At 43.3% G+C, this 15917-nt stretch overlaps 2 protein-coding genes across 6 annotated transcripts in view; both read left to right on the forward strand.

Annotated features, from left to right (window-relative positions):
* Chd8 (chromodomain helicase DNA binding protein 8) overlaps nucleotides 1-8360 on the forward strand; it is a 58622-nt gene extending 50262 nt beyond the window's left edge. For 2 of the 5 annotated variants that reach the window (XM_032918292.1, XM_032918293.1), the window contains exons 31-38: nucleotides 458-666; nucleotides 753-1469; nucleotides 1681-1832; nucleotides 2104-2406; nucleotides 3686-3799; nucleotides 4000-4179; nucleotides 4537-4653; nucleotides 7359-7999. In XM_032918292.1, the coding sequence (XP_032774183.1) occupies nucleotides 458-666; nucleotides 753-1469; nucleotides 1681-1832; nucleotides 2104-2406; nucleotides 3686-3799; nucleotides 4000-4179; nucleotides 4537-4653; nucleotides 7359-7922 (2356 nt within the window). In that variant the 3' untranslated portion in view covers nucleotides 7923-7999. Of the gene's footprint in view, nucleotides 1-457; nucleotides 667-752; nucleotides 1470-1680; nucleotides 1833-2103; nucleotides 2407-3685; nucleotides 3800-3999; nucleotides 4180-4536; nucleotides 4654-7358 lie in introns of all 5 variants that reach the window. The other 3 variants (XM_032918291.1, XM_032918294.1, XM_032918295.1) reach the window with 3 other exon arrangements.
* Nucleotides 8361-9245: 885 nt separating this feature from the next.
* The window catches only part of Supt16h (SPT16 homolog, facilitates chromatin remodeling subunit), a 36906-nt gene continuing 30234 nt past the window's right edge, over nucleotides 9246-15917 (forward strand). Inside the window, exon 1 of the mRNA XM_032917826.1 lies at nucleotides 9246-9460. Coding sequence (XP_032773717.1) covers nucleotides 9395-9460 — 66 coding nt within the window. The 5' untranslated portion in view covers nucleotides 9246-9394. The remainder of the gene's footprint in view (nucleotides 9461-15917) is intronic.

Consider the following 15917-nt stretch of genomic DNA (forward strand, 5'->3'; position numbering starts at 1 on the left):
GAAAAAAAATTTTTGACACGTGTGTCTGTTGCCCAACAAGTTCAGGAGTGGCAGGCCCTTGGAACTGGAGTTATGAATAGTTATTTCGTATCATGTAAGTGCTAGGAACCAAACCCATGTTGTCTGCAAAAGCAACAGTGTTCTTAACCACTAAGCCGTCTCTCCAGCCCTTTTTTTAATTTATTTTTTTACTAGAGCAGAGCTGGAATTCATTATGAAAAGGATTTAGTATAGGTGTAGGCACTGTGTCTGAGCAAGAAGGGGATGGACAGAGGCGTGATAATGAGAGGGCAGCTGTACACCTGGTGGTCGGCATGCACCGTGTAAGAGAGTTGCCTGCTGTCCTCATTGAGTTTGCTGTATCGTTTCTTATTCACCTAGTAACTCACATGTTATAAACTGTCCTGCAAAGTAACCAGGTTTCTTCTGACACTGTTGCTTTGCTTCCCTGTCACAGATGGACACGGCGTGAGCAAACTGATTTCTATCGAGTAGTGTCTACCTTCGGGGTAGAGTACGACCCTGACAACATGCAGTTTCACTGGGATCGCTTCCGTACTTTTGCTCGCCTGGACAAAAAAACAGATGAAAGCCTTACCAAGTACTTCCATGGTTTTGTGGCCATGTGTAGACAAGTGTGCCGCCTTCCCCCAGCTGCTGGTGATGGTGAGATTGTAGAGTCTAGGGTAAATGGGTCTGTGTAGTTAACAGATCAACCTTTGGTTACTTTCTTCTTTACCTGTCGGTTGCAGAACCTCCAGATCCTAATCTGTTTATTGAACCCATCACTGAAGAGAGAGCATCACGGACTCTCTACCGAATCGAGTTGCTTCGACGCTTACGGGAACAAGTTTTATGCCACCCCCTTTTAGAAGATCGGCTGGCATTGTGTCAGCCTCCAGGTCTTGAATTGCCCAAATGGTGGGAACCTGTCCGTCACGATGGGGAGCTCCTCCGAGGAGCAGCCCGCCATGGGGTGAGCCAAACAGACTGCAACATCATGCAGGACCCAGACTTCTCTTTTCTGGCTGCCCGTATGAATTATATGCAGAACCATCAGGCAGGAGCATCAGCTGCATCCCTGTCACGATGCTCCACTCCACTGCTGCACCAGCAGTGTACCTCACGTACTGCTTCACCATCACCCCTGCGCCCAGATGTTCCTGTTGAAAAGTCACCTGAGGAGAATGCTGTTCAGGTCCCCAGTCTGGAGAGTCTGACTTTAAAACTAGAGGATGAGGTGGTGGCTAGGAGCCGACTCACCCCACAAGACTATGAAATGCGTGTAGCCTCTTCAGATACAGCCCCTCTGTCCCGGAGTGTTCCGCCAGTCAAACTGGAGGATGACGATGATTCAGACTCTGAGCTGGACTTGAGCAAGTTGTCACCATCGTCCTCTTCGTCTTCATCCTCCTCCAGCTCCAGCTCCAGCAGTGATGAGAGTGAAGATGAGAAGGAAGAGAAGTTAAGTGAGTGCATGTAACAGGTTGTGGGCCCTCCCCACTCCTGCTCTGCTCCTTCCCTTCTTTCTGTTAAGTACCGCCTCTTCAGAGAGACTTCACTTTACATTTGATAAAATGTCAGAGCACCTCTATTATTGGTTGGGCCTACTTCACATAATACCTTTCCAAGTTAACATTGTTCTGTTATCTTTGCTCACACATGCTGTGTGATCTCTAGCTGCTGACCGGTCCCACCCAAAGCTCTATGATGAAGAGAGCCTTCTGTCCCTTACTATGTCCCAAGATGGATTCCCAAATGAAGATGGAGAACAAATGACCCCTGAGTTGCTGCTGCTGCAGGAAAGACAAAGAGCCTCTGAATGGCCCAAGGTACCAGTCTCATTTACATATACAGAGTGCAGAACAAAGCAGTGCTAAGGGGAATGAGGGATAGTGTTGATGCTTTTGTTTCTCCTTTGTTTAGAATTACCTATGTTTTTAAGAAACTCTATAGTTTATGTATGGATGTGATAGTATTTATTAATTACATCCTTTCAGTCTTCTCATTGCACCTGGTATAGTAATAACAGCATGATTATGCAGCTGAAGATTCTAAAAAGATTCAGACTCTAAAAGTCTTATATCCTTTTTTGCCACTCAGGATCGTGTTCTGATAAACCGCATTGACCTCGTCTGCCAGGCTGTACTCTCAGGGAAATGGCCTTCTAATCGCCGGAGCCAGGAAATGACAACAGGAGGAATTTTGGGGCCAGGAAACCATTTATTAGACAGTCCCTCTTTGACCCCAGGAGAATATGGGGACTCTCCGGTCCCCACACCACGAAGCAGCAGTGCAGCTTCCATGGTAGAGGAAGAAGCATCTGCGGTCACCACAGCAGCAGCCCAATTTACTAAACTTCGGCGAGGCATGGACGAGAAAGAGTTTACAGTTCAGATCAAAGATGTAAGCTCAGCATTTAGGCACCAAGAAGTCAGGGAGGAGGTGGGACTTGTTAACTAGTTTCATTAATAGCATGCTAGCACTTGGAAGGCCAAAACAGGTGGGTCACTGTGAATGCAAGGCTAGCACTTATTGAGTGCCATCCTAGATAGTGCGACCCTCTCTCTAAAAAAGAAAAGAAAAAGGGTTTAATCCCAGCACCTGGGAGGGAGAAGCAGGGGCACCTGAGTTTGAGGCCAGTCTGGTCTACAAAGAGATTTCTAGGACAGCCAAGGCTACACCAGGAAACTCTGTCTTAGGGAAAAAAAATAATAAAACTTTATACACATTTTGTTAGCTAATTTTAAAAATCAGAGCACATAACAATCCATTTAGGAAAAAAATCTCTGGAGTAAAGGAAGGACGAATTCCTAAAAATTAAATAAAATCATAGGTTGTTCAATTAGAATCATTTTTTGGGGAAAAACGACCATTTTACAAGGGTTGCCTAAGACCATTGGAAAACAACGATATTTACATTATGATTCATAACACTAGCAAAATAACATTTATGAAGTAGCAACACAAATAATTTTATGGTTGGGTGTCACCATAACTTAAACTTATAGGAAGGCTGAGAACCACTGACATGCACACACATAAGTACACGCATGCATGCACACACACACACACACACACACACACACACACACACACACACACACAACAAGAGAACAAGAGAGAGAGAGCAAGAGAGAGAGCGCACGAGCAAGCGAGCCTATACCATAAAGCTTCACCAACAGGACTAGCAAACAAGGAGGGCAGCAGGGAAGGCCCACAAGGCCTCAACCTTAGACCAAAGAACTGTAAACAAGGAAAGGCTGCTGAGGAATTGAAGAGATTTTAGTTCTTCCCAGGGAGCTGCACATTGACTACTTACCCAACAATAAATGATTAGCCCTGAAAAACATCTAAACAACATACATGCTCGTAACAACAATTAATGAAAAAGGAGACCATGACTTTGAACAAGGAAAAATATATCAGAGAGTTTGGAAGGAGGAAAGGGAAGGGAGAAATATTGGTATTATGTTTATAATCTCAAAAATAAAATTTTACAATGGGAACAAAAAATCCTGTATGGAGGCTGTTCGTTAAAAGGAAGGAATCTTTCTAAGGAACAGGTTTCATTCTATATCTGATTTCTGTTCTTCAGTCAAACAGCCAAAGTTCTCCAAGTCTAATCTTTACTTATTAAAAGAATGTTTCATGTGATGTCTTGGATGGGTGCTTGTCTTCATAGGAAGAAGGATTGAAGTTAACATTCCAGAAGCATAGATTGATGGCTAATGGTGTAATGGGAGATGGACATCCACTGTTTCATAAGAAGAAGGGGAACAGGAAAAAGCTAGTAGAGGTAAGTGGTAGGGAACCAGTTACCTCATGATTAAATTACCTTGTGACTAGATAAGGTCTTTTTATTATCAGTAATTGAAGGCAGTTGGGATTGAGGGACCAAAAGATTAAGTTTCCTCATGACTACCATTGGCCCTGCTTCCCTCCTTCCCCATTCCAAAGAAGTGTATGTGCTCATGGGGGTGGATTCTGGGTTTGCAGCTGGAGGTGGAGTGCATGGAAGAGCCTAATCACCTTGATGTGGACCTGGAGACCCGGATCCCTGTCATCAATAAGGTGGATGGTACTTTGCTGGTGGGTGATGAGGCCCCTCGCCGGGCGGAGCTGGACATGTGGTTACAGGGTCATCCAGAGTTTGCTGTTGATCCCCGATTTCTAGCGGTGAGTGGCAGTTCCATCCAGCCAGATTTAAAGTCTCTTGGTGCATGAGATCAAAAAAGCACGCCATATTTTATACCACTGTTTCTGCATCTGCAAAATAACACCCAGTCTTACTTCCTGTAAAGTCTCAGATTTAAAACACTAAATATCCAGGTACTTCTTAAACTAAGTGCTTAGAAAGTCTTACTGTCAAACTGTTCCAGAGATCACCCAGTTTGGAGTAATAGAACCCTTTCATAGCAGTTTTCCCCTCTGGACTAATCTAGATTTATAGAAGACAGGTTTATTGTCAAAACAGAAGGCAGTGGTATCAGGAATCAGTCCCGACATTTCCATTTCTCTTCTTTTCTATTACAGTATATGGAGGAACGTAGAAAACAGAAGTGGCAGAGATGTAAAAAAAATAATAAGACAGAATTGAACTGTTTGGGAATGGAACCAGTCCAGCCAGCCAACTCTAGAAATGGGAAAAAGGTGAGGCAATCGCACATTTTACTCTGCTGTCTCCATATTCTTAGAGATTCGACGGTGCTCGGCCTGTTACCCTTTTCCCCTGCATGCTTTGGGTTTCAGCTCCCCAGAATGCTGCTGGTGGTGTTTTCACCTGAAGTACTATTTTTGCATTAGAAGCATCAGGACTTAGCCTTCTCGTCTACATAATTATGGAATTTTTTTAAGTGGGTGTTTGAGAGTAAATACTAAAGATCGAACCCAGTACCTTAGGCTTACTAGGTAAAATACTTTATTATTGAGTTACATCATCAATTAAATAATCTTAAGTTTAATGGAAAAATTACCAGAAACCACATTTTACTTAATTTTATTTTTACCTTAAGTATATGAGTGTTTGTCTTTATGTGTGTCTGCACCAAGTACATGCCTGATGATCTTAAAGGTCAGAAGAGGGTGTCAGATTATCTGGAACTGGGTCTCTGGAAGAGCAGCCAGTGCTCTTAACTACTGAACCATCATCTCTCCGGCCCTAAAAACCTATTTTTCAAGTTAATACCAATTTTAGTCAATGACTATTTCATACTAAGCTTATATATAGACCATTTTGTAGATTAATAAGTGTGTATCATTTCTGTTTTCTACCAAAATATAACTCTGAGAATTCCTCTTTATCACTTACCTTAGTCTATATAGTTTGTTGTTATATATGTGTATGTATGTGATATGTGGTATATATGCTATACATGATGGGTACAGTTTATGATATAGTTATATACTATCATGTTATATATACTATATAGTGGTTATTGATATATATTATAGTCATTTTAAAATGTAAAGGAATTAACTTTTATCGTGTATGTTTAGTTTAACATGTTAACACATCGGGCTGATGGTAAAGTGCTTGCTGATAACCTAAGTCTGACAGTCTGTTCAATCCTCAGAGTACAGATAACGATGGAGAAAGAGAACCAACTCCACAGTTGTCTGTCCTCTGACCTCCATATGTGTTTCTGGTAAACTCCCATGGCCATATATATCATAAATGTATATAATAAATATATATACAAGATTGTAGCACACCACAGAAATATAAGTGTAAGACTACCTTTTTAAACTTTTTACTTTTTTGTTTTATATCCATTGGCTGTTTGCCTGTATGTGTATCTGTATGAATGTATCAGAAGTCTTGGAGATAGAGTTAACCCAGTTGTGAGCCTCCCATAAGGCTACTGGGAATTCAACCCCAGTTCTCTGGAAAAGTAGCCAGTGCTCTTAACTGTTGAGCCCCCCTTCCATTTTTTAAAAAAGGAAAAAAAAAGATATTACTGTGTTGTCCAGGCTAGCTCCAAACTTAGAGGCTACAGTGACCCTCCTCCCTGTTTGCTCAATAACTGGGACTGTAGATATATACCTCCTTGGCCAGATACAATTCTTAGTTCTACAGCTCTTAGCTAGTGTAATGTTGACAGGGATTCTAGGGCTGTATTATTACTGAGGCCTGCAGGCATCTAGGCATTATTGTGCTCATGTTTTGAAAGTATATGCCATAAGTGTTAAATGTGTGCTTTTTCAAGAATGTTTGCTTGTTCCATGTCAGGTGTTAGCTTTGGATTTTCTTTTTTTCCTTTTTTTTTTTTTTTTTTGAACTGGGGACCCGAACTCAGGGCTTTATGCTTTGCTAGGCAAGCGCTCTACCACTGAGCTAAATCCCCAACCCCTAGGTTTGGATTTTAAGTCTTGTTATATCCAACAATATATATACCGATTGTTTGTGCTTAGTATTTAGTTCATCCTGTATGACACTTGGGCCACAAGGCAAAGGTCCTAACATAGTAGTTTCCAGTCTTGTTAAAAGTAATAAAAATAGGGGGAAAACATTTAAAATTCAGCAACTATATATATGATTTATTTTGTTGTAGAGGTTTGCGGGTGCTCTTTGTCCCTCTTTTGTTTGTTTTTGAGATAGAATCTCACTCAATGTCTCAATCTGGCTTAGAAACAACTGTAGTGGTAGGCAGTGGGGCATACACCTTTAATCCCAGCACTCAGGCGGGCATTGGCAGGTTCTCTGTGACTTTGAGGTTCACCTGGTCTACTCTATTTTGAAGAAAACAAAACAAAACAAAAAGAAAAAGGAAGGGAAAAAAAGAAAAAGCTGTATCCCGAGTTATCTTTGAACTCTTGGCAGTTACACTGCCTTGCCCTCTAAAGGCCTGAAGCATGAGCCACCACACCCAAAAGATAATGTTTTTAATCGATGAGGAAAATTTGTATTAAATTTGGTAAGAAGTTTCCCATAATCTTCTTGGATATCCTAAACCCACCCTGCTCCTAAGTAATAATAAAGATAAATGTAAATGTCTTATGTAGTTGTGCTGCATGTCACATAAGATCATGCCAACAACCTGCTCTCAGCCTACACTCATGTACTGATTCATTCACTGTCTTACTAGCAAAGGAAAAGACATTTGTGAAAAAGTTGCAGAAAAGTATGTCATATGAAGCAGGGGAAAAAACCTTACAGTTCGCATGGCTATCAATATCAAATTATTGATTTCAGCATCAATGATACCTCCATTAACACCAGTCAAAGCCAAATCTGATTATTGGGCAGTCATTTCCAAGCTAGGACACATGTAGTTTCTGGGTCAGGTCCTTTTTTCCCCGTTTCTCCCTCCCAAACCTCCATCTTTTTACTGTCTTCTTTTGTTTCTACCTCACAGGGTCACTATGCTGAAACTGCGTTCAACCGGGTTTTGCCAGGGCCTATTGCAGCAGAAAACAGCAAGAAACGGGTCCGCAGGACAAGACCAGACCTTTCTAAGATGATGGCCCTGATGCAGGGTGGAAGCACTGGGTCCCTATCTCTGCATAACACCTTTCAACACAGCAGTAGTAACCTACAGTCTGTGTCGTCTCTGGGTCACAGCAGTGCTACTTCTGCATCTCTGCCTTTCATGCCGTTTGTGATGGGTGGTGCAGCAGCACCCCCTCATGTAGACTCCAGCACCATGCTTCATCATCACCACCACCACCCCCACCCCCACCATCACCACCATCACCATCCAGGCTTGAGAACCACTGGCTACCCTTCTTCACCAGCTACTACCACCTCTGGTACTGCCTTGCGGTTACCAACACTGCAGCATGAGGACGATGATGAAGAGGAGGATGAAGATGATGATGATTTATCTCAGGGCTATGATAGCTCAGAAAGGGACTTCTCACTCATTGATGACCCTATGATGCCAGCCAACTCAGACTCCAGTGATGATGCTGACGACTGAAGCCCTAATATAGACCCATGCTGGGTGGCTGCTGGAATCCCTTACTCTGGCCCTTGGACTTTGGAAATGTGGGAGGGGCAGGGAACAATATGGGGAAACCCAAGACTTCAGGAGGTGAAAAAGAAAAAAAAAAAAAAAGGAAAAAAAAAAAAAACAAAAAACTCGTACCCGATTGCTCCCAGTTTTGAGAGGATTGGGTGGGCAGGGGAACTCCTAAAAAATAATAAATGACCACTTCCTCGTTTCTGGGGGAGCAAAGGAGCTTAGAGCAGCTGGTGTGCTCACCCCTCCCCAGACACCTCCATTAACCACAGACTATGTAGCGCTGGCCCTAGCCTCTGGCAGAGCCTGTTCCTGGCCAAACTGTGGATACAGCTGGAGGGTCAGGGACTGTTACCTTCCTTCCCCTTGGCATTAATAAATTTAAGTTAATCCTTTTCCATTCTTCCTATGTTCTGTTTCCTCAAACAATATAAATACTAATTTTTTTGGGTAATAGTGTAAACATCATTCTGTGTTCAATACTCTTACCACGAATAGAAAAGTCACTTGTACCTCTCTAAAGGCATATATAATCAACCGTGGATTGTCCGGTTTGCTTAAGCCAGGGAAATGATACAAGATAAAGAGGTGAAATATTTTGAGTTGTGCTCCACATTCTTAGACGAGGATGAATTTCAAGGACCATTTTTCTCAATTAACCAAGATAACCATTCTCTTGGGGAAAACCAGAGGACAATGTTGCTTTTTATGAAATACAGCAAAGTACCCGCTGACAAAAAAAGGTGCCTTCATGACTTGGGTCCCCAGGGGGCTGGAAAGAACTACGAAGTTTAGGAGCCACTCCAAGCTATTTGTTTCCTTCCACCCTACCAGCTCATCTCTTAAAGGAAACCTGAACATTTATCTTCCTACTTTGCTTCTGCCTTCCCCGCAGCTTATTTGCAAAGGTGGGCTCCGTTCTCCTGGGATGCAGTGTTTGGTTAAAAGTGCCTTCCCCTTGGCGTTCAAGGCCCTGCCCTGAGGCAGAGGACTCACTCCTCAGCGCTTGGTTGCTCGCGGGTCCCGCTCTTTCTGCTTCCCTCCCACCTCTGCCCGCGGCTTAGAGCGCCCCGAGCTCGAAAAGTGGGCGGGTCACGTGACGGTAGCCTCTGGCGGCGCAGAGAGGTTCCAGATCCCGCGAACCAGCTCTGCAACAGTATTCTGCTGATTTCTCCACTTTTGCGTCCTTCTCTGTTGCCTTTCCCCTACTACCCTACAGAGCGAGCTGGGTGGTGGTTTTTTTGTTTGTTTGTTTGGGTTTTTTTGCTTTTTAAAATCTTAGACGCTATAGGGACCCGGAAGCGGAAGGGGATACCGAGCGGTCGGTACTTCCGGGTCACAGAGAGTGCGGGATTCCGGGCCGAGCGCGGGTGGCGGAGCTGGGACCTCGCGTGATTCTCGGAGCCCGACGGAAAGCGGCGTCCAGGGCTATGGCTGTGACTCTGGACAAAGACGCGTACTACCGGCGAGTTAAGAGACTGTACAGTAACTGGCGGGTAAGGAGCCCGGCGCCCCCGGGAGCCCCACATCCCATAATAGCCTGCTTCCCGGCGCCCTTTTCCCCTCAGCCAGAAATCTCCGGCTCCACCGCGCTCCCGCCTGCTCCGGCAGCGGGAGTCCCGCTCGCCGCGCTGCGCCTGCGGGGTCCGCACGCGCCTAGCCTGTCCCGCCGCCACACCGGCCCGCCCAGGTCCCGCCAGAATTACCGTTTGCGGGAAAGGGGCGCGAAAGCTGTGCCGGGAGCTCTTGGCGCTCTCCGCTTGCGGGCCTCTGCTGGAGTTGAGAAATGCTGCTCCCGCGCTCCGCTGCTTCACGTTAGGCCCTGCGTGGGTAATAGACCCAGCGCTGGAAACCTGCGGGCTCTCATAAGAATTAAATTGATAGGACGCCTCAGACCTTGTTTCCCATGTCCGCACCATACCGGGGGCACGTGTTGAGGAAATCGTTGTGGAAGTTCCAGGGCTTCTCCAAAGATTGGACAGTTTCCCTGTTTTATAATCGCTCATAATTTAAAACTTACTTTTTTGCTAGTTAACTTCTCAAATGATTGATTAATTTCATACTGTGATACTGTCTGAACAGTCTATCATAGGTCTGGGCTCTGGACCTTGTGAGCGAGGGAAAATATAACTGCTAAAAAAGAAACCCGAAAACGTTCTGAAAAAAATACCAACTCTGGTTTCAGCGTTGTAACCTATCTTACCGATTGATCCTCTCCATTCTTGGCTCCTGCCTATAATCCCATGATTTCTGAGGCTGAGGCAGGAAAATGACTAGTTTCATGCCAGCCTGTGCTTCATAGTGAGACTGTATCAATCAGCTCGTGGCTTAGTAAATAAAATTGAACCTCTACTGAAGTCGGTTGTTTACCTGCCTCATCAGAAAAAAAAAGCCTGTGTATCTTTTAAGCAGGATGCATTGCATGCTGGAAATAATATGTTCTCTGCCACATTTTACTAAAAGCCATACTAGATAAACGCTGGCTTTTTTTTTTTTTCACTTTATTAGCTAACTTTTTTGAAGATTTACTTATTTATTATACATAAGTACACTGTAGCTGTCTTCGGACACACCAGAAGAGGGCATCAGATCTCATTACAGATGGTTGGTTGTGAGCCACCCACCATGTGCTTGTTGGGATTTGAACTCGGGACCTCTGGAAGAGCACTCAGTGCGACTTAATGGTCTCTATCACAAAATTATATTTGATCCAAAATAAGTTTTTGGTCCTGAGAATTGGTCCTACCACCTAGTGCTTTACCAGTAAGGTATATCTGCAATCTAGGGATATTATGATATATGTAATGTTGATAATCAAAAGCTCTCGTTTCCACAATCAACCCTGAAATAATGCACTGTTTTTTAAAGCTTTTTTTTTTTTATGCTTATGGGTAGTTTGCATTCATGTATGTATACCTTGCATGCGTTGCCCGAGAAGGCCAGAAGAGGGCGTCAGACACCCTAGAACTGAAGTTTCAGAAGGTTATTAGTTGATGTTTGGGTCCACATGAATCCTAGTCTTCTGGAAGGGCAGCCAGTGACCTTAACCACTGAGCATCTTTCTAGCCCCTTAAAAAATACACTATTGGTGTATTCTCTAGTTCCAGAGTTCATCAAGCTATTTAAAGACTTGTTTCAATAACGTGGTTTTTAATTATAATTTTCCTAACTTATGTCCCACATCAAGCACAGCATATCATCTTTTGAGTAGAAATGCCTGACATATTAAGCCTCCATCCTCCTTCAGTATTGGGTTCTTGGGGGTTTGTTGTAGGAAGCCCTCCCAGATCAAGCGTGGTATATAAGTCTTTAAATGATGAAATATTTGCATACAGTTTATGCACGTGTGCTATAAGTCATCAGGATACCAACTACGATGTCAGTGATGCCTGAGTGGGTATAAGTGCCAGTGCTCACGGATAGAGGTCAGAAGACATCTTTGTCCACAGTCATTTGTCTTCAAGTTGGGTACCTTTATCTGGGCTCTGGAGATCAAACTCACGTTGTACAGCAAGCACCTTTATCTCCTGAGCCATCACCAGTCTGCTTTTCATCATTCTTGAGACATTTGAGTCTAGTCCAGTCCTACCTTTTCTATTTTCAACATCAAAATAGGTTTTCAGTGCCTGTCTTGTTTCTGCTTTGGGAAATCCTAGGTGGTAGTGATAGATTATGAAAGTGGGTTATAGGGTCGTCCTGTGGGTTTTCTATTTATGGGATACATATTTAGAGATTTCCAGCCCGTTCATTGTTGTGGTTGTTTTTAATCACTAAATCAATTTATTCTGCCTACTGGAGGTTAAACAAAGTTCCTCCCTAGATTTTTGACTATTTTTGAGGAGTAAGGGACACTGGATTCAGGCATTTCTACTAATAATTTGAGAGTTATTTTATTAAATCTTCCTGTGAACAGACCTCAACTCCCTTCTCTGCTTTTTGTCTTGAAGAGTTACACAAGGTGCCAGAATTGCAGCTGTTTTCAAAAGAAATAATAATCCAATGCATTTGTTTGCCAGCTGCTATGCTTGAGGTAATGGGTAGCTGTGACCCTTCCCCCAAAAGAAGAGTCCATTGCAGTGAGAGTGGTAAGCTGTAGTATCAGGTCTTCTGTGCTGCTTCCTGCTGTTTGCTGAGATTTGATTATGACTCTCTTTTCTTTTTCTGAATTTTCTCTGAGAGTAGGCAGTTATTTTCATAGTTACCTCCATTTCTCTCTGTTTTCTGTTAAGCATGCCACTGGCCTTAAACTCTCATAAGTCCTCCCCTCAAAGTGCTGGGATTAAAGCACCACTCCTGGCACCATGACAGGTTTCTTCTCCATCGTATTCTAAAATCCCTAGATTCTGTTTGATTTATTTACTTTCTTAAACTCCTTTTTCATGCTGTTTCCTCAGCCAGGTTGCTCTTTGGGCCTGTTGAATCATAGGATGTAACAGGCTGAATTGCCTCTATTCTTTCGCACCTGATTTTGTTGTTGTTGTTGTTGTTTTAATTGTTGTGTGTATAGGTTTTTTGCTTGCATGTATGGTCTGTTCGTGCGCCAACTTTATGCAGGCAGTGCTGTGCTCATGGTGGCCAAAGAGGGTCATCACATGCTCTGGATCTGGAGTTTCAGACTGTTGTGAGCTACCATGTGGGTGCTAGGAACCAAACCTGGGTCCTCTGCGGGAGCATTAAGTGCTCTTGGGGGAGCATAGGGGAAGGGAAGGCTTATGATTTTATTGTAAAATCTTATTAATAAGTAAGTTAAGAAGTTATTTTATCATCACAAAATCGGCTTAGAACTGGATTATCACGTGACCCTTTTCTCTGGTCTCCTGGTTCAGATGCTTACATCTCCTACTGTTGGCATTCACCCCCTTTGGCCTGCAGTTGGGCTCTACACACTCAAGTCTCAGCGATCTTTGCAGTTTTACCCTTTTTGTGGAGAGTAGGCTTAGTCTGTCCACCATAGACACTCCATATCCTGTTATAACACCACTTTCTCTGGGCATACAAAGAATCCTTGCCCTTGTACTGTGTCACTCTGTGGGGCCAGTGCTTGCTATATTTCTGGCAGAAAGTCTCTGCAGGTCTTGGCAGGTCTTAGAAACAGTTCACCATGCTTTTGGCACAGAAAGTGTGACAACCACTAAGCTGTCTAGCCCCCTGACCTCTGCGTTTTGTTTTGAGAACATTTTAACCAAAAGTCTTAAAAGTAGAATAGGTAGAAGGAAAATCTCATGTCATATCTTCATGTGTTATTTTCATATCTTAAATGTTATTTTACGATAGGTAGATTTCTACCACTCTAATAAAATCTGAGATGTAATAAGGAAAGGCTTACTTTTGGGTTCATGTTCACAGCGGTTCTATTTCATTGCACTTGGTCTGATTCCTTTTGGTATTATGACAAGTGAGTGTACACCAAAGCCAGAATACATAACCAAAGAGGCAAAGGAGGAGGGATCAAGGTTAAAATACTCCCTTCAAGGGTACACTTTACCTCACTTGCTTCCACTAGACCTATCTTCCAAAGGATAATGGAAGGAGGAGGTCAGGCCTTTGGCACAGGGACTTTTTTGAGATTGTATTTTTATTTTATGTGTGAATACATGTATATTCTGTACCATTTGCATACATGATGCCCACAAAGGTCAGAAGAGAAGTTCAAATCTTTTGAAACTGGAGTACAATGGTTATGAACCATCAGAAGCTGCTGTAATTGGACTGCATCCTCCAGAAGAGCGGCCATTGCTCTTATATGCTGAGCTGTCTCTTCAGCTCACTTTGGATTAAAGAATTCAGTGGCCAATTAAATGCCTCAGTAAATAAGACCATTCACTGACTGAGACTGACAACCTGAATTCACTCCCCAGATCTTACCATGGAAGGAGAGAGAATGACCTTTGAAAAGTTGTCCTCTGATCTCCACACCTGTACCATCTATAACACAGTATAATTATCAGACCAGTGAGAGCGCCCAGTGAGGCACTTGCTGTGCCAGAGTGGCCACCTAAGCGCACTTCCTATGCGCCACACAAAAGTGGAGGAGGAGAACTCCACAGATTGTTTTCTGACCTCCTCACTTGTGCACCATGGCATGCCACACATATGCACACACAAATACAGAAAATAAAATCTTCAGTGGAGACCTTGCCCTAGGGTGTTGCTGTGGCTTACTCAAAGCCAGTCTGAATTGTCTACACTTAAGCATTATTCCAGGGTTGAGCTGGTTTCCTCCAGATCCTTGCTGAGAGCCCTAAAGAAAATGATTCAGGGTTGGGGATTTGGCTCAGTGGTAGAGCGCTTGCCTAGCAAGCACAAGGCCCCAGGTTCGGTCCCCAGCTCCGGGAAGAAAAAAAAAATAAGGAAAATGATTCAAAATGTCCAGATTGGTAGCTTCAGAAACTCACTGTTAAAAGAAGCAGTGCAGAATGTTGGTGGCCATTGAAGTGTGGGTATGGTTTTTATATTGAAGAGATCATAACCAGGCAAAATGACAGAGTTGTTGATAATGTTCAAAGCCCAAACTTTGACTTCTGATAATATTTGACTTATTTGAGTATTCTTAGGTGGTAAGCAGATCTATCCTGAGAAAAAGAAAAATCGGTAGATGACATCCCTAAGTTGAGCAGGACATGGTGGCTCGTGCTTTTTATCCCAGCACTTAGGAGAGGCAAATGCAGGCAGATCTCTGTGTTGTTCGAATAGGCCCCCTTTTAATTTTACTTTTTAAACTCTTGTCTTCTACTGTTTATTAATTTATTTTCATCTTTCAGTGATTGCTTTTTACTTGTGTTGTTTATTTCTGCCAGCTCCCTTATTCATGCCTCATGTGATTACTACACACTCCTAGACTCATAACAGTTGAATTGATCCTGAACTATAATGCAGTGCTCTTCATAGAAGGGAGCTCAGCTGGAAGTCCTGTCACTGAGTGCCATTGTAGCTTTTGTAGTGATGCAGCACACTGCTTACACAGTTTTACATGTCTGTAGTGATATGAATAAATAAATCCAGGCGGTGGTGATGCATAGCTTTAATTCCAGCTCTTGGGAGGTAGAGGCAGTCTGGTCTCTGAGTTTGAGGCCAGCCTGGTCTACAGAGCCAGTTCCAGGGTAGCTAGGGCTACACAGGGAAATCTTGTCAGTCAATAAATAAATCCATATGTGCAGCTAGTTCTGTAAAGTGCAGTGTATGCAGTTCTGTTTAGTAAAATACACCTGATAGTTGGTGATTGTGGTACTGGTTGTGAATTGTTGCACTACGTTTTTAGTGGTGTTTTGGTGTCCTTTTTTCTTTTTTTGAGACAGGAACTTCTAGAACTCACAGCTATCCTCCTGCCTCTGTTTCCTAGACTGTTGAGATTAGATAAGCATGATCCAGCCACCCAGCTGTTGTAAGGCTTACTGGTGCTTAGAGAGATGGCTCAGCACTGGCTGCTCTTCCACAGGACCCAGGTTGGGTTTCCAACAACTGCATGACAACTCTCAACCAACTCTAAGTCGAGTTCCAAGGGACCCAGTGCCCCTTCTGGCTTTCATGGGCACTGGTACAAGCATTGTGCAAAAACATAGAATAGAAGCTAGCAAAGTGCCCATACTTTTTTTTTTTTTTTAAATCTCCCTGTAGCCAGTCGTGATGGCCCATACCGTGATCTCATGTCTTGGGTTGTGGAAATGGGAGTGTTAGGTGTTCAAAGTCATCCTTAATTACGTAGGAAGATTGAGGTTACCTTGGGCTGCATGAAATCCTGTCTGGAAGGAAACTCCCTGTAAAACAATGTGTTTCTGTACCTTATTTTATTTTGTGTGGGTGTTTTGCTTGCATATATGTCTGTGTACCATGTTCATACCTGATGTCCGAGGAAATCAGAAAAGAGCATTGGCTCCCTTGTGGATGCTGAAAATGAATCTTGTCCTCTGGAAAAGCAACCACTACTCTTAATAACTGAGCCATCTCTCCAGCACC

The sequence above is a fragment of the Rattus rattus genome, chromosome 12 (assembly GCF_011064425.1).
Source record: "Rattus rattus isolate New Zealand chromosome 12, Rrattus_CSIRO_v1, whole genome shotgun sequence".
Lineage (NCBI taxonomy): Eukaryota > Metazoa > Chordata > Mammalia > Rodentia > Muridae > Rattus > Rattus rattus.